General features: G+C 49.0%; 1 protein-coding gene across 5 annotated transcripts in view; it reads right to left on the minus strand.

Annotated features, from left to right (window-relative positions):
• LOC138472640 (putative 4,5-dihydroxyphthalate dehydrogenase) overlaps nucleotides 1–24631 on the minus strand; it is a 2792617-nt gene that overhangs the window by 1174635 nt on the left and 1593351 nt on the right. For all 5 annotated transcript variants that reach the window (XM_069610913.1, XM_069610911.1, XM_069610914.1 and 2 more), the window contains one exon: nucleotides 20394–20448. In XM_069610913.1, the coding sequence (XP_069467014.1) occupies nucleotides 20394–20448 (55 nt within the window). The remainder of the gene's footprint in view (nucleotides 1–20393; nucleotides 20449–24631) is intronic.

Here is a 24631-nt window from a genome sequence, read left to right on the forward strand (position 1 = left end):
AGGGGTGAAGAATCATCACCGCAAGTGCAAACCGAAAGGAACTTTTGTTTGTTATTTTGAATCTTCCTGCTTGACATTCCCAGATTCAAACTCTCCACAGCTGGAGGAACCAGCTTCCCAGTCAAAGCTGCACAAGTATGGAACACACTCCCTATTGACCTTAGATGCCCACTTCCGTACACTAGATTCAGAATCAACGCTCTCAAATGGCTTCGATCCAATGACCTATAACTTCTCCTCTCCCTGACTTGCACAATCCAAAGGCTGGTGACTCACTTTCCTTGTACTTACAAGTGTAACCATAGGCTTCCTAACTGATGCTTCCCTTCATTTACTGTATATACTCTATAAGAATTGCCTATTCAGCATCCTGCACTGTATTTGTTTTTCACTCTGTAGTGTAATTTATGCACGTACCAATTATGTAACACTGTAACTAAGTTTCGAGTATTCTTTGTACCGCTGCGCCCGGCTGCCCAAGGGCTTGGTGCGCATTATCAAATAAATAACAAACAAACAATCTATCGGGCCCTTAAAAGCAAGAGAATTAACCACCAAAGGTCCTGATCTGGCTAAGAACTATTTGTGGATCGGAGCCCGGAAGAAGGGGATCCAGGGGTGAAAGGTCATCATCCAACGTGTATATGCAAAATAACTTTTGTTTATTAATTTGAGCACATCAGGTCCTCGCGGCCAGAGACTTTTTTTTGTAGAAAAGAGACTTATTTATCAAAGGTTATAATAGTTGAGAAAGGAGATATAGTCTTGTGCTGGGAAAGCTTGAGCTTGTGCTATGCTCCGGAGTCCCGCCTTGTCCCGTGCCCAAAACTTGAGGAAGGAAGACATCTGCTACCACATCCTGACGTATTATTTGTGAACACTTCTTTCTTTCTTGTAAACATCACCCCACACCCTTTGTGTATTTAGTAGTAAGTACTGGCAATAGGTTTCTTTAGCAAAGGCCGTTTTATTGGACAAGACGCCACTAGGACTGGCTTATTTTTCATTTGATGGTCGTAGCTTGCTCCCACCTTAGCTTTAGGTATAGATTAGGTGTTTTACCAACCTGCATATTCAGTTTAAAAAGCACCCTTGAACTGTGATCACTTGTGTCTGTCTTTACTGTTGCCACCATGAGATCCTTACAGGTAAAAGAGACAAATGGAAGCAGCTTGCTGTAAGAGCCATCGGCAACGACAAGTGACCTTTTTAAGCGTTTGCGATAATGTGTTTTGGCGATAGCTGCAAACGTATCTTTGTGAAAAGAAGCAGGTGCAGCTGTAAAACATTCTTTCATTGGCGCATTCAGACAATGGCTTAAAAAAGTGTTGTTAATGCACAGGGCACATGTATAAAAGTACATCAAATTAGGGATAACAAAGGGTTTGTTCATAGTTAAATGATAGTGCACTTTCTGAATGTAAACTTTGCCACCAAATGGATTGTTCACCTGCCATGGTCTAATAGGTTCAACTGTAAATCTCACTCTGAAATAATTTCATAATTTATGTTACGCTAAATGTCTTTTATGCCGTGCCTATCACCACTGTAGTGGTCTTATAGCACTGAGCTTTGTCCAAATAAGTGATAATAAAAGCCTTGACAAGGCTTTCATATTCTAACTGTTTGTTCAATAGTCACCTCACTTCTTTCAGGAAACCGCCAGGAAAAGGAAAGTATGGGATGCCGTTGTAATTAATTTGATTAACTTTTTATTTTTTACAAAGTGCCAAATGTAGTAAGACATCTATACTTTAAACATCGTGGAATATTCTTAATAATGGGTTTTGTCAGTAGCAATGGATTGACCTCGGAAAGGTAATGACAGGCAGGGCTGTGATTCCAATAGATGCTACAGGCATGTGTCTCCGGTGCCTGGTGGCTAGGCACTATAGAGGCCTGTGCCTTTCTCCCTTCACAGCATAATGTGATCTGTCAGTATGTCAGTGGCAGAGTAAATAAATCCACAGCTTAGACGGCAAACAACACAATTGTGTGGTGTGATATGGTTTATGTTTAATGCGGGTGTGTGGGGAGGAACTGAGCTATTGGTTCTAGGAAGCTTGGAAGCAAATTCTTGTCATTGTCATAGGAAGCCGCCTTTCAAAGGTTAAACTGATGAGGTGCCATGATGTAGGACGATAGGAAGTAGCATTGCAAGGTAGCCTGCAATAGCAATCGCAACAGGGTCACGAATAAAAAGCTGGGAATTGTCAATTGTGCCCAGGCACACAATGTGCACCACTAAAACAAAATCCATCACTTCCACGTCCACTCTTCCTCGTCCCAGTACTCAAGAATGAGGTGGCCCACCTCCCACAGGAACCCCTTTTCTACTTCTATTTCCCTTAGCCACGTCCCTGTGCCCATGAGCCAGAACAGCTCTTTTGGTCTGCCTCCGGCCAGAATCCTACTCACTTTGTCCACCTCCTGTGGCATACCCTGGGGGGGGGACCGTTCCTGATGCCTGTGCCTCGAGCGGCCCCTGCTGAGCTGTGGACCGCTCTGTCATGGGGATGTTTGCTCCAGGGGGTGCCTGCTGGACAGGCACCCTCTGTTGAGGTGGGTGGGGTGCCAGGATCTTTTCACTGTTGCTGGCATAGATGGAGGTGGTGGTTGAGGAGGCCTGCCTCGGTCGGATGCGGACCCCAGCTGGTCCCGACAACGGAGCGGATAGGCTTGCTGCTGTAAAAGGTCAGTCTGAATTTGATTGCACGCCACATTCTGAGGTATGACTATTCACAAATTTAAAGATATGAGAAAGAAGGGGCTCCGCCTATTGAATGATGCTCCTCACAACATTGTAATTGATCAAATTGGTTTACTCAATGCAGTAAATTAAAGACAAGGACATCAAGCAACAACATATAGGTTAAAGACAAGGCAATCGAACAACTGCTGCAGCTGCTGGCCTGGGGTGATCGCGCCTGGGTGGAAGTAAGGAGTTAGGGGCTTGGGTTTGGCAGTTTCTTTTTTTCGCCCTGACTTCTGGGGCTTTTGGATTCGTGGGATGGCTGTGCGGTGTCGAGCAGTGGTTGCTTAGCAACACTGTTTTCCTGCGTTCTGGCACCACATGTGTCTTGGTTGGCTGGAAGTGCCCCTGTCTGCGTTTTCAGTGTGGGGCCTGTCATGGGGAAGAGCTCTGCAAAGCTGAGACATGTGGAGCCGCGCTCCCCTTCGCCATCCTACTCCTCTTCCTCTCCCCTTCGCGAGAGGAGAAGGGGGAGCAGGACACCAGAGGACAAGATTCTAAAAATGTTCAGAAAGGGCCTGCAGGAGGAGGGTATCCAGGGTCACTGCAGTAGTGGGGGTATCCCCTTTTTCTTCCTCCTCTGATGCCTCCTCCTCCAGGTCTGCAGAGTTTAAAGGAAAATACTTGGACAAGGAGGCAGCGGCTGATGTTTTGCTGCAAGTGTCCCACTATATGGGGTTCCCGGATTCTGAGCACCCCCGACTGTGTTGGAGGAGGGTACTAGGCCGCCTCCGCCCTAGTTCAAGGGCACGCTTAAGAGAGGCCTTCCCCTCCTGGCTGAGATTAAGGCTGAAGTCCAACGAGAATGTACTGAACTGGATAAGACTGCGGTCCCCCGCTTTTTGACTAAACTGTATCCCTTGCAGGGGGAGGAGGAAGCCATTCCGCAGGTCGTCCAGATCAATGACATCATCCCTAGCCTGGTGGGGAGGTCTCCCATGTCTGCTAAGGATGCCATCAGGGACCTTACTGATAGGAAGTTGGACTCTGCCTTGAAGAAGGCTTATGGGGGTGCCCATCTGGCCTTACGTTCTGCCACGTACTCCTCCTATACAGCTGAGGCTGCACTCGGGGGCTTGAAGTCCGCAATCAAGGCTGCTGAGGATGGCTCTGGCTCGACTCCGCTTCTACAGGAGATTAAGGCTCAGGTGGAATTTTTGTCGGACCTTGCGCATGATGGTGTGAAGGCTGCTGCCATGTCCATGGGTTCCATTGTTGCGGGTGGCAGGCATCTTCACACCAGGGATTGGATGACAGATTCTAGACAGAAGTCTATGGTGATGAAGATGCCCCTTGAAGGCTGCATGTTGTTTAGGGATAACCTTGAAGACAAGGTGCACAGGGTTTTTAAAGCTGACAAACATGCAGGGCAGTTGCAAAAATATAGTTGGCTCCTGTTTCAGGGGTCCTGTTCCTGCTAGACAGCCGCAGCTTTCTATGGCTCGCTGTAGTGTGCGGAGTCCTCCTGTAACGGGACGGAAATGGCGCTCCAGCTGAGTCTCCCCTCAACTCCAGCAGCAGTCCCGAGCCCATGCCGGTTGGAGGTTGTCAGAGGTTTTTCTGGAACATTTAGACTTGTCATTCTGTAGATGCCTGGGTCAATCGGCTGTAGCGCTGCGGGTAGAAGCTGGAGATTGTGTCCGTCGCCCTCTTCCGTCCGGCACGATTCGGACGTCCCTACCCAGGCACCCCATTAAGAAGTTGGCCATGCGTCATGCCCTGCGGGGCCTACTGTCCAAGAGGGTCATTCGACTGGTTCCGTGGAGCAAGCAGGGTCTGGGCGTATACTCTGTGGTGTTCCCGGTGCCGAAGCCCTCAGGGGCCATTCCGTCTCATCATGGAGCTCAAGTCCCTGAACTGTCACATTCTGACTCAACGTTTCAAGATGGAATGTCTTCAATGTGTTATTCCACTTGTGAGAGACTTGGATTTCCTGGCATCCTTGGATCTGCAGGATGCTTAATTTCACGTTCCAATCTGGTCCTCTCATCAGAAGTTTCTCAGGTTTGCCGTGGGCAAGGATCATTTCCAGTTCCGAGCCTTGCCTTTCGGCCTGAAATCTGCCCCTGCCTCTTCACCAAAGTTCTGGGGACAGCCGTCGCCGCTCTTCACCTCTCGGGGATTCAGGTTTTTCTGTTATCTTGATGACTGGCTCCTGAAAGCCCAGTCAGAGGTCCTTCTACTTTGTCATGTGGAAACTACCTGTGCCCTCCGAACTCCTTGGGCTTCCTAGTCAACTGGTCAAGTCTCACCTACAGCCAACTCAGAACTTCAGTTTATCGAGCAAGGTTCTGGACGGCTAGAGCTGTGTGTTGCTTCCGTGTTCCTTGTCCCCTGGGCAAGGCTTCATCTTTGTCCCGTGCTGCTCCACATCCACCGGTTCTGGAATGGATCTTCTCTTGACTTCAATGCCCCAATTCCTGTGGTTCCCCTTCTCCGGGGTGCGCTCCAATGGTGGCTCCGTCTGCCAAATCTGTTCAGGGGGTCTCTCTCTGTCTGCCCTCTCTGAGCAGCGTTACCACAGACGTCAGCCTGTTGGGGTAGGTTGCAGTTTCTTTGGGACAGACTCACCAGGAAATGTGGTCAAACGTGGAGGCATCCCGGTCTTCCAACTGTAGGGAGCTGGTGGCGGCCTTCCGGGCTCTACAGGCCTTTGCCCCGAAGCTGCAGGGGGAGGCGGTCCTCTTGTGGTCGGACAATACTGCCACGGCCGCCTGTGTCAACCATCAGGGGAGCTTCTGCTTCCGGTCCTTGGTGTCTCTGGCTCTCCGATGCCATGACCTCCCCTTGCCAGCAGGGCTTCTGTATGCAGTCCCCCCTTCCCCTCATCCAGAAGGTGCTGCTCCAGATCCGGGATTCTCAGTTGGAGGTCATCTTGGTGGCTCCTTTTTGGCCCTGCAGGTGTTGGTTCCCCCTCTTGCTGAACCTAGCCATTTCCCCCATGCTTGCTCTCTCCTGGGGCCTGGATCCGGTGCTCTGCGCAACAGGGGTGGTCGGTCCATGGAACCTGGTCTGGGGGGCTTGAAAACTGAGAGGGCTCACCTAGTTTGGTTGGGTCTCTCTGAAGAGGTGGTGCCCTTCATTCAAGGGGACCGGCACCCTTCTACCTTAAAGGCCTATGAGCGTCACTGGGGGCACTTGATGCCCTGGTGCCTGGTTCAGGGCTGTTCCTCTGCCTTGAGTTGTGGGGCTCCTATCCTACAGTTTTGCCTGGAAGGCTTCTCTCTCTGAACAGTGCATGCTCAGTGGGCTGCCATCTGCTTTTTTGGGGGTCCTGATGTGGGTGGTCACTCCTTGGTGGGGAGGCTTCTCAAGAGTTTCACTTTGGCCAGGCCTATCTCTGCTTCTGGGTTGCCCCCCTGGTACTGCGGGTTCTGCAGTCTTCTCCTTTTGAGCCATTGGAGGTGGTGAGTTTTACGATTCTGACCCTTAAGATTCTTCCTGGTGGGTGACACCTCGGCACGGAAGTTGGGTGAGAATGGTACCCTCTCCTGTGAAGCACCCCATCTGGTTGGCTCCCCTGATGCCTTATTCCTTAAGTGTCACCTCTCCTTACTTCCTAAGGTGGTCTCCAGATGTCATGTCTCGCAGGACATTGTCCTTCATTTCGTTTTTCCCCTCTCCTTCCTCCAGAGAGGGTTGCTGATCTACTCTGGATGTCAGGAGGGCTGTTCTGGTTAATTTGAACGCAGTAGGGTCTTTCGTTCCTCCTCCAGCCTGTTTGTCACATTTGGAGGCACTGCCCCTGGAAGAGGGCGTGTGTTTCCACGATCAGTAGGTGGCTGCGGGATGCCATCTCCCTGATTTATTATTCTGAGCGTTCGCCCCTTACATCTGGGGTACATGGTAGGTCCACTCGGGGGATGGCATCCTCTTGCGCAGCGGCACGTGGGGTTCATATTTAGGACATTTGTCGTGCTGCCACCTGGTTGACTGTGCCACGTTTGTTTGTCACTATCGTTTAAACCTCCACCCTAAGGAAGCTGGGGCTTTCGGGTGTGGGGTATTGAGTGTGGCGCTTCTGTGGATACTGTTTTGAACTGTATGCTGCAATACATTGGTGTTGGTTAGATTGCATATGGTCTGTGGTGTTTGTGATCTCGCACCATTCTCTCTGGAGTTGGCATGCGAGACTGGGATGAGGAAGAGTGGATGTGGAGGTAATGCCTGGAGTACTTACCAGTATTCATCATTACTCCTAGTCCTACTCTTCCTTGTTCCAATACGAGTTTCACGTATCGCCCTCCCCCGTTGTCGAATGGGCCTTTCTGGCAGTGTTATTTACTGTTGTGGCTCGGGGGAGACGGGCTGTTATGCTGGGAGGAGGGTGGAGGAGAGGGCGTGACTAACGGAAATAGAAGTAGAAAAGGGGTACCTGTGAGAGGTGGGCTACCTCATTCTTGAGTAGCGGTACGAGGAAGAGTAGGACTAGGAGTAATGAAGATTATCAGTAAGTAATCCAGGCATTTCAAATCGAGGAAAAACTTGCAGAAAGTGCACTGATGCATAACACTTGCAATGCAGCGATAACTGGCATTTTAAAAAAACGGTAAAACCGTCCAATGCGGGAGAGACTGTGAGCATCTAAAACTGGGGCATCCGGGAAAGGAATGGGAGGCCGTACCGCAGCTGGCCTGGACTACTGGTGGTCCCTCATGGACCAGTGGTCCAGCCGTGCAGGACAGTTTGGTGGGGTAGCTGCACAGACACCTGATTAATTCTGACAACTGCTTCACTGAATTCTGAAACACAGTCATATAGAGAAATGGAAATTAAAAGTCAGCCCTTTCAGCCATTCCAGAAAAACACCGTATTTGATGATCGACACGGATAGGCTATTGTTAAACTAGCTATCTCTCTGATGTAAAAAATGGAACAAGTTACTTACCTGTAACTGTTGTTCTCCAGCATGGGTCTGGCATGGATTCACATGCTCATGAATATTCCCCGTCGTCAGGCCGGGAATCCTTGGTATAGAAATCACTGGTCTCTGGGTCATACTGCCCCCAGCCAATGACTGCCCTCTCCCTAAGCCCCGCCTCTGGCAGCCATCCTCAGACTTGGTAGCAGGTAAAGTGGCAGTATGACCAAGTGAAGAGCTGCAGAGGGGTAGGCGGGAGGGTTTGCATGTGAATCCATGCCAGACCCATGCTGGAGAACAACAGTTACAGGTGAGTAACTTGTTCCTTCTCCAGCATGGGGTCTGGCATGGATTCACATGCTCATGAATAAGAGAATACGTAGCAGTACATACATGCACAACCACGGGAGGTGGCAACAGGCTCAACATTAAGCAATACAACAACTCAACATTAAGCATCTCTTACCTCCTCACCAGGCTCACCTTAGGCGAACAGGTTGCGCAGCACTGCTTGGCCGACCCTGGACTCCTCCCTGGAGTCCCGTTCGACGCAGTAGAATCTTGTGAAGGTGTGCGTCGACCTCCACGTCGCATCCCTGCAGATGTCCAGCAGGGGCACACCAGACAGGAACGCCGTGGTAGCAGTGATCGCTCTGGTTGAATGGGCTCTCGGACGGCCGAGCAGCGGTCGGTTTGCCAACCGGTGACAGTGCATGATGCAGCCGGAGAGCCATCGGGAAATGGAAGTCTTCGAGAGAGCCTTCCCTTGATTCACAGTCCCAAAGTTCACAAACAGCTGTGACGTCTTCCGAAAACTATATGAGCGGTCCACGTAGAATTTCAGCGCTCTAGCTACATCCAGCTACATCCAGCGAGTGCAAAGTCCTCTCGGCCGGCGACGAAGGCGACGGGAAGAAAACTGGCAACACCAAGGGCTCGTTGAGGTGGAAGTCCGATGGCACCTTGGGCAAAAAGGAGGGGTGCGTCCTCAACATCACCCTCGTGTCATGAAAAGTCAAGTATGGAGGCTTGCAAGATAGGGCCTGGATCTCTCCCACTCGTCGTGCGGAGGTGATGGCCACGAGGAAAGCTGTCTTCCATGACAGGAACTTCAAAGGCAGCGAATGCATAGGCTCGAATGGGGCCCCCATGAGCCTGGTCAGCACCACATTAAGCTCCCACGCCGGGGCAGGAGCCTTCACCGGCGGGAATGATCGGAATAGTCCCTTCATGAATTCTTTCAACAGGCGATGAGACCACAAGGACGCCCGTCCCGTAGTCCTGGTATATCGGGAGATTGCAGCCAGATGTATTTTGATGGAGGCGTGAGCCAGTCCAGCTTTGGCCAGCGACAGTAGGTACGGCAGTACTTGAGGGGCCGTAATCCGCAGAGGGTTAATCTTCTGTGCACGGCACAAGACAGAGAACCTCTTCCATTTATGTCCGTAGCACTTGAGAGTTGAGGACGCCCTGGCCTTTGCAAGAACCTCTCTGCAGTCGGCCGGGATGTCACACCCTCCAAACTCTAGCGCTGCAGGAGTCAGGCCTGCAAGTTCAGCGACGCCGGGTTGTGGTGAAGAATGGAGCCTCCTTCTCTGGAGAGAAGGTCTGCGTCTGTCGGCAGCTTGACTGGTGTGGACGTTGACAAGTCCAGAAGGTCCGGGAACCAGATCTGTCTCGGCCACGCCGGTGCGACGAGGATCATCCTGCACCAGGACCTCTTGAGCTGGTTGATGAGCTGGAGCAGCAACGGCAGCGGAGGGAACGCATAAAGAAATAGGCCGTCCCAGGGGAACGAGAAAGCATCGCCCATGTTCCTCGGCTGGGGGAACCTGCTGGCGAACCTCCGGCACTTGGAATTCGTCGCCGTCGCGAAGAGATCGATTTGGGGTTCGCCCCATCATCGGAAGAGTCGATCCACTTGATCCTGGCGTAGTTTCCACTCGTGGCACGAGCGCAGCTCCCTGCTGAGTGAGTCGGCGATCGTGTTTTTTATTCCTGCCAGATGAAGAGGCACCAGAAACATCCGTTGGGCGACGGCCCAATGCCACAGATCCTGGGCTTCCTTGGATAGGGCGGGGACCTGGTTCCGCCCTGCTTCCGGATGTAGAACATCGTGGTGGTGTTGTCGGTGAAGATCCTCACTACCTTGCCCTTGAGGGACGGAAGAAAGGACCTGAGGGCCCAGAACACTGCACGGAGCTCCAAGATGTTGATGTGGAATGACTTCTCCTCCGGGAGCCAAAGGCCTCTTGCATGAAGATCTACGGAGTGCGCTCCCCAACCTTCCAGGGAGGCGTCCGTTGTCACCATCACCTGGTGAGCTGGGGTCTGAAAGTCCGTGCCCGCCGACAGATGGGAGCGGGTACCCCACCACCGGATCGCCTGACGGAACGTCTCGTTGAGAGGTATCCTGTCCTCGAAACTGCCTGTCGACTGGACCCAGCGGGTGTCGAGGAACTCTTGTAAGGGGCGCATCCGAAGCCTGCAAAGGCGCACCAGATAAATGCAGGAGGACATCATCGCGAGGAGGGACTTGATAGATCTTACCCTGGCTTTGTCCGTGGCCAGCAGACGCTGCACCTAGCCCAGAATGGTCCTGGTCCTTTCCTCCGACGGCGAGGCCAGCCGCGCCACTGTGTCGAGCTTGGCTCCCAGAAACAGGGCGACTTGCGACAGAACCAGGTGGGATTTTGGAAAGTTGATGGAGAATCCCAGGTCCGTGAGCAGCTGGACGGTCTTCGCAGTGTGCTCCACGGCGAGCTCCCTTGTCCTTGCCCGGATGAGCCAGTCGTCCAGGTAGGGGTAGACGTGGATCCCCTGTAGGCGCAGCCGCGCCGCCACCGGTGCGAGGCACTTGGTGAACACCCTGGGAGCCGACTTCAATCCGAACGGGAGGGCCTTGACCTGGTAGTGCCGCCCTTGGACCACGAACCTGAGGAACCTTCGGTGTCTTTTTAGAATGGGGATGTGGAAGTACGCATCCTCCAAGTCCAACGACGACAGGAAATCGCCCTCCTCCAGCTGTCCCAGCACGTGCTGGAGGGTGACCATACAGAATTTCTGTGCCTTGATGTACTTGTTCAGTCGTCGCAGGTCCAGGATGGGGCGCCATCCTCCTGTCTTCTTTTTTACAAGGAATTACTTTGAGTAAACTGCGGAGCCCCGAAGCCTCTTTGGGACGAGCTTGATGGCACCCTTCTTGAGCATCGCCCTTACTTCCAACAGTATTTGAGGGACGTGATTTTCCTTCCTGGACATGGGTGGAACGCGAGGGCACTTCTTCTGAAACTCGAGGGCGTGCCCTTGGGCCAGGGCGTCCAGCACCCAACGGTCGGTGGAGATGGACTCCCACACGCTGACGAACCTCGCCAGCCGGCCTCCCACCGGGGTGCTTCGGTGGGGGCACGACCCCATGGTCGGTTCAATCTTGTTTGGAGGCCGCCTTGCCTCCTTGACCTCCCTGTCGGCGACGACGGGCACCACCTGACTTGCCGCGTCTCCTGTAGGCTTCCTGGGACGAAGATCTTGCCGCTTGGCGGTACGTGGAGGAGCCACTGCCGGATCCCTTGGAGGCACCTTGTCTGCCTCCGGAGCTCCGAAAGGACGGCCGTCGTTGTTGCAGCACTCCCAGTGCCCGGGCAGTCTCTGTCTTGATGGCCTGAAGGGGCTCATCAACCGCCTTACCAAACAGGTTGTTCCCGTCGAAGGGCATGTCCAAAACCTTGGTTTGTACGTCCTGGCGGAAATCCGTGGCCTTGAGCCATCCTCGTCGTCTCAAGCAAATGCCGTTGCCCAACTGACGGAAACCGGTGTCGGCGATGTCCGTTGCCACCGTGATGGCGTGGGTCCGAAGCAATCTCACCTTCCTGTTGGATTTCAAGGGCCTCATCCCTTTTGGCGTCCGGAAGGAAGTCCAACAGAGGGGTGATTTTGAACCACAACTCCCTGTCGCAGCGGGCTACGATAACCAGGGCTTTGGCCGCCTTGACAGTCGTCGCTGCGGATGAGTTGATCCGTCGTGCCATCGTGTCCAGCTTCCTGCCCTCGCCGTCCGGCTTGGAAGTTGATGTTGAGGCCGATGCCCCCCAGCTTTCTTCTTTGCCGCTGCCGAGACCACCGAATCCGGGGTAGGTTGCGCCCGAAGGCACAAGGGGGCAGCGTCGGGGACCCAGTACTTCTTCTCGTACCGGTCCCTCTTTGCCGGCGCCGTGGCAGGGTTCTTGAGGAGGGCGAGCCCCTCATCCCAGATGTCATCAAGAAGTGGTACGGCAAGGACCGTCTTCCTTTTAGCCTCGCGCCGTTGGTAAAGGAACCCTTCCTTCTTCTTCTCTTCCGGGCAGAGCTGGAAGAGCTCGGATGCCCAGGAAATCATGGCATGAAAGGATCCTATCTCGTCGGGCGGGGACGCCCGAGTAGGGGGCGATGGAGGACACGACCCGTCGTCGCCTCCGTCGTCATCTGTACCTGTCGTAGCCGTGTCCGTGCCTGTATCATCCCTGTGGGTAGTAGACCGGGGGGAAGGCAGAGCAGGCCGCAGAGGTGGGAGAGGTGGCGTAGGATGCGTCCTCCTCCTCTTATGCGGTGGACTTTCCGAAGGTCCTGGCTCCGGTTCCCCCATCGGGTCTGGCTCAGGTACCTCCGTCGGGGGGAGGGGCAACCTTGTCCTTATCTCCGAGCATAAGGACTGAATCGCTGACAAAATGGCCGCCGAAGTGTCCTGCGGCGCCGGAAACGACGGGCGCGAGGGCTCTTGAGGAGCCTCGTCGGCGACACCGTCGCTCTCGTCGTCGCCCTCATCGGGATCCCTCCCGATGGGCTGGGCCTCTTCCATGACTTCGATGAGCTCTTCTTCAGAGGTCATGTCCATATCCACGATGGCCACCAGCCCCTCCCCCACCTTTTCCAACGAGGACTTCGTGGGGGTCTTCTCAATGGGCCTGAAAGACGACTCCCTCCGCGGTGGCAGGGAGACTCAGGGTCCTGAGGTCGACTCCACTGGTGTAGCCTCAACAGGCTGAGCCAGGGCCGCGGCGACATCCTCAATCAAGGTCTTAGCAGGGTGAATTAAGGCCATCGTCACCTTCTGTACGCCTGGGGCCTTCACCTTGGAGGGAGGGTCCGAGCCTCGCTCCCCCTCTGTTGGAATCTTCGAGATCGACCGGGGCCTCTCCAGAAGCTTTGCCGGGTTCTCAGACTTCCCCTTACCCGAGCCAGAGCGTTGGCTCGTGGTTGATGGAGCCGGGGAGGATGCGCCCTGCCTGGCAGCCAAGGAGCCCGACCGTTCGGCGCTCCCGGTGCCCGCGGACTCGTGGTGCTTAGCCTTTTGTTGGGCCCCCGTCGCCGGGTCGCCCTCACAGGACTTAGAAGACCGCTCGGACTTCTTTTTCTTCTTCTCGCATGACAGGCTCTTCCCTTCCAGCCAGTTGGCGAGACAGAGGTGGCGATCCTTCATGGTCCGCTCTGACATATTCCCACAAAACGCACAGTCCTTCTCCGTGTGCATCTTGTCCTCATGGAGACAGTAGAGGTATAACGAATGCTCGTCCTCCTTGAAAACATTCTGAAGCTGGCATCCAGGGCAGGTCCTGAACAGCTTCCCGGGCGTCGAGCTTCCTTTCTCCTGGGCCATGTCCGGGGTAGGCCTCGGAACTTCTGGAATCCTCCAAAAGCGTAACTCGATGAACTCTTCACCCTTGAGGGGCGTAGAACACTCCGAAACGGATCCCCGTTGATCGGATGTAGAAACGGTGGAGCTTGAGGCTCTATTTAACCAAATGAGAAAAATCTCCTGAAAAAGCGCGAAAACGCAGCAAAAGCTCGAGAGCTACAGCACGAGGACTCCCAACACTTGAACGTACGGTAAAAATCTGAGGATGGCTGCCAGAGGCGGGGCTTAGGGAGAGGGCAGTCATTGGCTGGGGGCAGTATGACCCAGAGACCAGTAATTGGTTACTACTAAGAAAGACAGATCAGAAACGTAACTGATACTGATTTTTTTGTATACCCAGGATTCCCGGCCTGACGACGGGGAATATTCATGAGCATGTGAATCCATGCCAGACCCCATGCTGGAGAAACAAGCAAATACTGTGCAACAGAAGAACGCGTTCAACAGCAATGACCCCATTTCGGCCCAATTCTCAAAGCATTTAACAAAAACGCTTGTGGGAACTAACAGCACTTCCCCACTGATAAGATCATAAAACTGAACGTACTACTTACCATTAAATTGCACTACTCGGTCGGTCCACAAGTTACAGCAAGGCGGCACTGCGCACAAGGCTGAGTGAGGCTCTGCTCTGCTGCGTACCGACCCAGACCAGACATGCCCTGGCCTGGGGGCTCTGCAAGTCAAGTGAGAAGGTTGTGCACATGTGCCCATCATCATCACCCAACCCCACGGGATTGTCATTAGCTGGCAAGCAGCCAATGACCAATTCCATAAATTCTGTTTCTATGGAAGATCTGCAGCATCTATGAAGTTTGCGCACAAATTATACTGGCTTGGCCACAGCTTTAGTAATAATATGGAAAATTGTGTAAAATGGAACACGTCCCTGTGTGTCTGTGTGATCACACTGATCAGGCTCAGCCGAGATACCACCGATTTATTTATTTGCCGCAATGCCAAACTACAAAAGGAATACAGAGAGATAAAAGGGAAGACTGTTTTCTTTTCTCTGTACGCCCTGAATAAGCGGCCACCACTCTCAGTGCAATTACTGGGTCGAGGGGGATTACTCCTGAGGCTTTCTTCACAACTATTATTCTCAATGGGCCTCATTATAACTGTGGCGGCTATGGTATGAACGGTGCCGGTAAGGGACCGGCACCGTTCATAACGGGCCGCCACATTACGAGTTCTGCAGCGGGTTCCGCTCTGTACGCCTGGTGAGACCAGACGAGCAGAGCGGGCCCCGCTAGCAGAACAGGACGGGCACGTCATTAACAGGGCCGTTGTTAGCATCCTCCCCATTCCCATTGAGTCCTATGGGGGCTCAAATGGGAATTGGGACGTACCGGGTCCGCGAAAGGGAATTACCGGGCCCTCCAAGGTCGGAATGGCCCGGTAAGACCCCTTTTACGGGACCCGGACCCGAGTTTGGGGTTAGCCATGCGCTAAAAATGGCATGGCTACCTCCGAACTCGTAATGAGGCCCAATGTAATTACTGTGATGAGGGAGATCACTCACAAGACTTTCTTCACAATTCTTATTCTCAATGCAATTACAGAGACGACAGAGATCACTTCACAATTCTTGTTCCTAATGCAACTACTGAGAAGGGGACATTACTCCCGAGCCTTTATTCATGATTCATATTCTCAATGCAATTACTGAGACAAGGGAGATCACTCGCAAGGCTTTCTTCACAATTCTTATTCTCAATGCAATTACTGAGACGAGGGAGATCACTCCCGAGGCTTGCTTCACTCACCCAACCCCACTACCTCGGGAGGGGGCTGGGGGTGGATGTCGGGAGGATAGCTATGGGGCAATGTGCTCACCTTGGAAGCAGGACGACACGGAGCAACACAGGTTCGATCCCCAGGTCCGCACTTAGAAACCTCTGGGTATTAAGCGCGTTATAAATAACATAAAATCAATTTCATACCCGGTCTCCCGTAGCTTCCATTACCTTTACTTTGGTTGGAGCATATCACTGGTTCTTCCTGGGGTGTCAGGCATCTGCGTTCCCAATAAACGCTTGTTAAAGCTTTGCTCACCTCTCTCTGTGGTCCCACTGTGTCTCTGCAGGCATTCCGGGCAGGTGGTATCGGCGTAGTTGTGGGACCCTTGTGCCAACCCCTTTGAGGTCACGCCACGTCTCCCGGATCCCAGTTTCCAATTTGGCTTGCCCTCGCTTGGCCATAGAAGGACTCTTCTGGTATGCGTTGGCGTCCTCCCAGCATCTGGTTTGCTCCTGCAACCTCCAATCTTCTCTCCCGGTACGAATTCCTGGGCTGACCAGGCTAACTCCCCTGTAACTAAGCTAGGGATTTCTCCTGCCTAAAGAAAACTAAGGAACGTATGTGTCTAAAACCTATGCTGTCCCTCACATCTAGAAATAAACAAAGTGTGGGATTCTTCTTAACCAAAATAGTGTTCAAAAAGTCTCAGCTGTTCTCAGCTTACGTTCTTCTTGAGCCTTCTACTTCAGGCTCAACACAGTTCCAGAAGTTCTGTGTTTCACCAATGTCCAACCAGGCCTTGAGGTTCCCTTCCCCAAAGTCAATATGGTATAGATCACACAAAAAGAAGATCTTGAGTTTTCCCTTCCCCAAGATAAAACTTCTCAGTTCTTTCGAATCTCAGGATTCTCTTCCGCAAGATTCCAATGTGGTACTTATTTTAAAGTCATTTAATCAATGTTCAAAGTAGGAAAACAACAGGTTAACTTAATCTGCCTTCTGGCTTGTTTTATCAAGTAGTTCACAGTTTTCAGTGGCTTACTTACAATAATCTTAGGGTTCCCCTGTTCTAGGCGCACTTATCCGGCCACACGGTCCACCCATTATAGGTGACGCAACTAGGAATCCTCTGCTTCTGCTTGGCTTGCTTCAGGATGACTGTGATCTTTATAACAGAGGGCTCCCTGGTCTAGGCGCAGATGTCAGACTGCACTTTCAAATGTCATGCAACCACAAGTCTCTCCAGGGATTTGTTTAGCCCTTGTTAGGCTGTTCTGCCTCGAGCTTGGGGCTTTTCCACTCTTGTTTTTCCTTATGGTGAATACAACGCTTTTCTGCACCAGTCTTTACTTTTCCACATGATCACAAATCTTCCTCACATTTGTAATTCGTATACTTTAGCATTTATTCAATTTGCCCCTTGTTGTAATTCGAATACTTACGTGTTGGCTCACTTTGTCACTTGTAGTTCTGTTCACAAAGCTTTTGCCTCACAGATGTAGTTCGAATGCTTAAGCATTTGTTCACTTGTTGATAAACAATTTAACTTCCAAGTGTTCATTTGTTATTTGATATAATTTGTTCTTAATCAAATAGGAGTTCTCATTTAGTTTGGTGTTCAATATGATGGGCTTTCATTCAAAAAGCCTTTTCATTTCGTTTGGTATAGCATTCACACTCACGTACGCTTATTGAAAGTTATTAGCCTGCGGTCCCACAGGGGCGTCACAGTCTTCTGTGTCTTCCGACACTCACCGGCTCTTCAAGTCTTCCCTGCAGCAGTCCTAGCTGCTCCCGCTCACCTCCTCAGCAGTCAGGCAGCAGACGACATTGACTCTGTTTTCCCGCCGGACTCGTCCTCGCATGCACCGGCTTCTTGATTCTTCGCAAGGAACACGGACCGCGTTTGTTCTGCTTCCCACTCCTTTCTGCAGCAGGGTAGTTCTTTGACAGCTCCGCCTGCCCGCCTTCGCTTCTGAAGGTTCCCGCTCCTGCAAACTCCACACGACCCGTCCTTCTCAGGTTCTGCAGGTCTTCTGGATTTGTGGGCAGTCTTCAGGCTGTCTGGTCATTCGGCAACTCAGCAGTTCTCCTTCGCCTCTTTCTTGTTTCACATAGCTGCCTTTCCTTCCTTTAAACACCAGAGCCCTATTAAGGGGTCTCAGGTGTGTCTTGTTAACTGGAATTGCCTGGCTATAATGAGCCCAATTAATTTGACATGCCTGACCTTCAGTACTGCCTATACTTACACCTCTCTTCTTCGTCTCAGTACTAGAGTTGTGTTGGTCATAGGAAGAGTGCATTTTTCCTAGTTGCCTCTTCCTCTTCTCGGTAATTGATAGGTATTTATGCGGACAGATAGGGCATGAGTGAACATAGTTCATGAAGGCTGAGGGAGGGCGATTCCATTTTAGGAAAGGGCGGTACAATGTCTCGCCATCCAGCACTCTCTCCCCAATTCCCAAGGGCCCTCCACCGAGGTCAATTTCCCTCACTTGTCCACCCCCACAGTCGGGATCCAAGAGCGATGGCCTTTGCCTGGCCACCTGCACATAGGACCAATGGGGAATAGGAGCGAGAATACTGTCAGGTTTCTCACAGTGCATGATGCATGGGTGGGTGCTGGGTCCGTGTATGAATGGGCAAGTGAATGCTGGGCAAATGAGCAAGTGAACACTGCAGGAATGTATGTGTTAGTGTGTGTTTGTGTCAGGCTGGGCGGCTGATTTGAGTGGAGTGTGCGGGACACGCCACCAAAATCAAAGATGCACAGTAGGAAATGAGTGCATGATGCATGGGTGGGTACTGGGTGCGCCTATGAATGAGCAAGTGTATAGTGTATGGATGTATGCAGTGGTATGTGTTTGTGTAAGGCCAGGCCGCAGATTTGAGTGGGGTGTGAGGGACACGCTGGCAATATAAAAGATACCCAGTACAAAATGATGTCATGACAACATCATTTTATGCTGAGCATCTTTGATAAAGCAAGAATGATAAGTGTTTACTTGGATATACTGGCATTTTGGTTTAGCAAGTCTAGCAATTTTTTACTGTGGCGTGCCATTTTTCACAGGGCATCTTTCGATAAAGCAGACATTATACTATACGTGTTACTAAGTGGCTAGACTGGAATGTTTGTGCAGTCAGTCTAGCAACTTTGTACTGTGGTATGACATTTATTTTTTACTGGACATCTTTGATAAAGCAAGCATGATAAGTGGTATTACCTGGCTAGACTGGCATTTTGTGCAGCCAGTGGAGCCATTTCTTTCGTAAGGCATTTTTTACAGAGCATCTATGATAAAGCCAACATGATGTGTTATGTGGCTAGACTGGCCTAATGGTGCAGCCAGTTTGGACAGGTTTTCATATTATGAGTTGGCATTTTTAATGGCAGAGCCAACTGGAGTATGTTCGTACTAGGGGGTGCTGCCAAACCAGCATGGTCAAGTTTTCTTATTGTATCATTACTGGCATTATGTGCAAAGCAAACCTGTGTGTGTTCTTATGTGGCATACATTGGTTCAGCCAACATGGACATGTACGGGCACAGCCAGCATGAAAATGTTGTAAATTGCATATATTGTGCGCAAAGGCATCATGAAAATGTGTTGGGAAACATTCCTATGCACTGTTGGTGACTTGTATCTATTGGATGTTTTCATGGGTTCGCCTACAGAACCAATTGGAAACCATCTGCTTTTAGCCAATTCTTTACTTAAAGTGGGCTGTAAAATGCACCATTTTAACCGATTACTCACAAACCTTTCTTCGGGGCAGAATCCCCTACACGCCCCCTTGGAAGGGCCGTGCTCACTCACTACACTCGGTCGCTTAAGCATATTTGGGGGAAATATTTATGCCCCTCCAATTACAAAACATAAACAGCCACCACTGACTATAACTATCACAGTGGCAATCTGGACCACGCCAATGATCTTGCAGTTTAGCAAGGAACTCAAGCCCTTACTCTTGAGTCAATACCTAGGTTTCATCTAGGCTCCTTGTATTCCTGCAAGACATGCCCTCCGTTGGCTGGAACATCCCATGTCACACACAGACCCCTCCTATTCTCATAGGATACACTCAACAAGATGTACAGAGGTCAGTTGCTTCTTAGCTAGGCTTGCGCTATAGAAAACACCAAATACAGAAACACTGATTTACAGCAGGATTGTATAGTGCAGAGAAATGTTTAAATCATCATTTTGAACTGGAATATTTTCTCTTGTTGGAGAGGATTGTCTCAACCCACACGAGACAACTATCCAAAATGACAGTTGTTATTGCTGCAAGCATCCTGCACAAGAAAAGCCCAGAGTACCCTTTTTGTTATCCTTTTTGCCTCTGCCATAACATTTTTATAATCGCATATGTAGGATTTTGCCAGTGATAGATATTAAGTGCAGTATCTTTCCGAGATTACAGGAGGTCCACTTTTGTCACCTTGCGGTCCATATTACACCACTTCAGGTCTGGGAATATTTTTCTGATTGCGGCATTAGATCATATAAACTGACCATCTGGACGCCGAACCTTTATTGTCTTCCTGATATACTTCAATGTCTGGGAGTACAGAAAATAAGTTTAACAGTTAATTTTCAATGATTTATATTTATTTCATGCTTTTATACGATAGATGTTCACACATCTAGAAGGACAATGATCCAAAGCAACTGAACACCAAACGATTATGCTCATCCCTTCCTACCACAGAGATGTCTAAGATCTTGCACAACGCTTCAATCAGTACCAGAAAAGTAATCAATGGTGAGGTACACCTAGTGCTGGAGTGTGTGAAGTGGCCCAGGTTATCTGATAGAAACCTGCCATTTACTGGATGAAGGCCAATGAACATCTCAGACATCTGCAAATTAACAGCCATGTTTGAATAGGCTGGAGTTATAGTCTAAAATACTGATGTCTCATGAGTCCACATTATTGAAAAAGGGTATCAATAATACTTGGGGCTTATATGTAAACAATCTATATGCACAAGCATATATTTGAATTATGCGACAAACAGACATGAGCGATTGTCAGTTTACTATGAAGGGTTAAACATCCAGAAATAATTTCTAATCATCAAGGTTCAATTGGACATGTGATTAATGCATGCCCAGTAGTAAGGTATGTTGTTCAATGACCCTTTGGTATTTGTCAGTGCATGCATTTACAGAAAGAAGGTACAGTAGTTGTAACCACAGTCCATCAATGTGTTTCGTTATGATCCTCCAAAGGGTCCAAAACATGGTTCTTTTATTTACAATTCTTTACAGTCAAATTCAAGTTTGTCACAGGAAATCTGTCTAAAAGCAATCATTTTGAGGGACGTCATCATAAGAACAACTAACCCAAATACACACCTTGTGTTCCTTGGTGAAGTGAGACAAGTGTCCAAACGAGGAGACCTTCAAACATCTAAAAATAAGCAAAATAAATGCAAATGTTTAATTGGGTGGATATGGAAGGATGAATGCACAACCAAATAAAGATATATTGTTTATCAAATGCACTATCCATTAAAGTTAGTCTACCAATGAATGTATTCAAATTAATTGAAAAGGGAAACACTTCTTAACACAATTAATTGTTCGTTTATTAATGGTCTTTCTGATAGTTCTTTCCACCCAGATTCACAGATCTCATACCCAACAATGTTCAACTCACCTTCCCTAGTATGCTTTTGATGCACAACTGCCACATAGGTTTTAAAAAAAAATAACTTTTGCCCGCTGCTATACTGCTTCTCATACTTCCCAACCATATCTACTACCAGAGCTGGTAAAGCAGCTCTGGCAGTAGATTAATAATAACCAATGTATAATAACTTGGACTGAAAAGGAAGAGGTGAAAATAACACAGTGTACAATGAAAGTAATGTAACATTTTAAAAGAGTAAAAATAAGTAGATATATTATTTCACTTTTATTTTTCCAAAGAAGAGAAATTCTGTACAAATACATATATTTTGTTCTAACAATGTGTTTTTGATATCTATTTATGTGAGTAGTCAGGAATGAAACTTGGACACATATCAGCCATGATTGTGGTGAAAGACTTTAATGGAAAATAAAAGGGTTTGGGAAAATGCCTCACTGACCCTGTCCTAAGAGGAATTCCCTTACCTAAACCAAAAACTAAGGATCCGTCTGTGTCAGAATGTCCAAACCTAAACTGTCCTGTCCAAAGTTCTATTCTGACCTTCACACTAAACACTAACTCTAAGGTGAAAAGCCAAATGTCTTTAACCTTGGATGGTTTAGATAAAAGTGTTTGTTAAGGAAAAATAAATGGCTCCAACACAAAGTTCTTCAAGGATAACATTTCTGGTTCCAGAGGGTTCTCCTGGAATCTTCTTTAGTTCTCAAGGTTTTATGCACAACAGTTCTTTAAGCCCCTCTTGGCCAATTATAATATGTACTCACAAAACAGTCTGGTTTTATAATCTTGGTTGTTCTTCTGGGTCCCCCGATACATTTCTCTGTCAGTTCTCTCTTGTTCATCACAAATTGCCTGGTATACTCTCCTGACATGACTTTTGATGCACACACTTGAATTTGCCTGGGATACTCTCCTGCCAGGCGTTCTGATTCATACACTTGAATTTGCCTGGTATACTCTCCTGCCAGGACTTCTGATTTAACGGACACTCCCGTCCCCTGCACTCGCATATACTGGAAAAACCAGTCAATAGTTAGATAAGTTCATCATTCAGTTCAATCTATTACTCATTGGGAATATGACATTAATGCAGGCATTCATTTGTTCAACATTTACAAATTGACAATAATTTCACATATAGAAAAAAGTGTTTTTATCATAAAATAGTGTGCATGCTATTCTAATATGATCTCAGGACAGCAGAGATCCGGCCGGCCAGAATTGCAAAGTTGCTAATTGCACGCAGAAAGCCACACAAAGCAGTGGCCACAGCTACAATTACTAGATGGGTGCGAAAGATTATGCAGCCAGCTGGGATCGACCTAGCGCCGTTTGGGGGCACACTCAGTGAGAGGGGCAATGGCATCCAAGGCATATGCATCAGCCGTAGCATTGAGCGACATATTTAAAGCAGCACACTGGGCTAGCGACAGCGCGTTTAAGACATTTTATTTCAAGCCAGTGCCTGTCAGGCTGAGAGGTCATGTGTCCGCGGAAGCTGCTGAACCCCCGATAATCCCCCTGAAATGTAATTCCCAGAACTAGATATTAATTCAGCTCTGCAAACTGCACCCCAAAGGGAAAGGGCGAAGTGGATAACAAAACAACACCAGGCTGACTGCGTCAAGGCTAACCAAAGCTGAACCTGCAGAGGATATAAGAAAAGCAGATACAAATCCTTTTATTACTTACTTAACCTTTAGAGTTGGAAAGACTTTAAATCCTTAACTAATAATTAAGAATCAGACCTGGTTCTTCTCTTGAAATTTCTTAGAGAAGCTTGTAAAGAAGCTGAAAATCTCTCTTACTTGAGACTCTTGAAATACACAGCAACTTCTTATTTTGGGCAAACCTGGAAAGTTTTGCTCTTTGCCTTTTTTCCAAAATTCACTAATTGTCCAGTTAAATTGTCTTTAATATTTTCTTTCTTTTTCTTTCAAACTTTTCTTTAGTTTCCAAACTTTTTTACAATTCTATAGAGTTTGTGAATTCTTGAAGAAACACGTGCTAAACACACACGCAGATAATCTCAATACTGAAGATTCGCACGTTGAAAACTTCCTGCGTTGAAGAACACGCGCACTGTAAGAAAAGTCCACGCGCAGAAAACACACGCGCTTGTAAACACACGCGAAGCAGAATTCACGCGCAAACGGAATCTCGCGCAGATAACACACGCGCTTGTAAACACACGCGCTGATAAACTCCCGCGCCTAATCACACGCGCCTTATAAACCACGCGCGAAATAGTTCACACGTGGTCGAGTTCACGCGTTAAAAAGCACACGCGCTGGTAATCACACGCGCAATTGAGTTCTTGCGCAGAAGCACACGCGCTTGAAAACACGCGCAATAGAGTTCTCACGCGGCGAACAGATTCTCGCGCTAGGAAGCACACGCGCTGGGAAACACACGCGCAATAGAGTTCTCACGCGGCGAACAGATTCTCGCACTAGAAAGCACACGCGCTGGAAAACACACGCGCAGTTGAATTCTCTCGCCTGGAAGTACACGCGCTGGAAAACACACGCGCAATAGAGTTCTCACTCCGAAACAACGCGCTTGAAAACACACGCGCTAATTTCCCTCGCACGCGCAAAGGTTCAACGGTTAGTTTCAGAATACACGTAGTACGTGTTTAACAAATAGCGTTCACCTGTTAACCTCGCGCAAAACTTGAAGCGCACTCAAAAAATTCAAAATATAAATTCAAAGATAACATTTTACGAGTTCTCACTTAAATGTCTTTAAGATAAACAGAGTGGCAGTTAAACAAAGTCACTTATCTCCAGAACGATTTCTTAAAGATCTTCAGAGTTTCCTGTCTTCAAAACGCATTCCTGACAGCTGAGAACTTCTCCTGAAACCCCCAAGAAAGTAGCTGCTCAACTGCTAGCGCCTGAAGGATAAAATCCACCAGGCCCAAGTCTAAAGCAGGAGCAGCCACTACACACGTCCTCTCAGCTGGGGTTTAGATGATGAAAGGCAAAGAGTGACAGTTTAGAATGTTCATTGTTGTTCTGCAGTGTTTTCTAACCAATCAGAGCTGTCACTGTGAAACTCCATTTTGCCTTGGGTCAGAACCAGGATTCTGAATCAGGAAGCCAAACCAACTATAATAGAAAACTTCCCACCCACACAAGGCTAAACTAAAAAAGAACGATAAAAGAGAAATAATGGAAAGAAACTTGAATAAGGGAAAATAGCCAGAATAGGAGAAGGAAACCTGACAATAGCCTGAATAGGGGAAGGAAACCTGACAGTACCCCCCTCCTAATGCCCAGTCCCTGGGCCTACCTTATGTGGATTTTTAGCATGAAACTTAGCAACTAAACGGGGAGCATGTACATCAACTGAATCTTCCCAAGATCGTTCTTCAGGTCCATATCCCTCCCAATCAATTAAATACTGCAACCTTCCCCTCACTCTCCTGGAATCCAAAATTTGTTTAACCACAAATTCCTCAGATGAATCCTCCAAAATCACAGGGGAAGGTGGTGTTCTAAATCTAGTTCCTGAACAAACTGGTTTTAAAAGGCTAACATGGAAAGTAGGATGTACCTTCAAATGCTTGGGTAATTTCAATCGTACTGCCACAGGGTTGATGATTCCCTCTACCTCGAACGGGCCTACAAATCGTGGACTGAATTTATTCTTCCCCTTAATTTTTAGGTACCGGGTAGAAAGCCAAACTAAGTCTCCCACCTTATATTCAGGACCAGCCTTCCTTCTCAAATCAGCATACCTTTTATATTTCAGCTTGTTTTCTCCCAGCACCTTTTTTTGCTCTATCCATGTTATTCTTCATTACCAGCAAACGATCTTCCACTCTAGGATTCCCGGAATCCTCCAACACCTCAAAACTCAGGAAGCGAGGATGAAACCCACGACCCAAAAAGAAAGGGGACATAGAAGTAGCATCTTTACCACAATTGTTGTA

The sequence above is a fragment of the Ambystoma mexicanum genome, chromosome 8 (assembly GCF_040938575.1).
Source record: "Ambystoma mexicanum isolate Mex_15411 chromosome 8, UKY_AmexF1_1, whole genome shotgun sequence".
Classification (NCBI taxonomy): Eukaryota; Metazoa; Chordata; class Amphibia; order Caudata; family Ambystomatidae; genus Ambystoma; species Ambystoma mexicanum.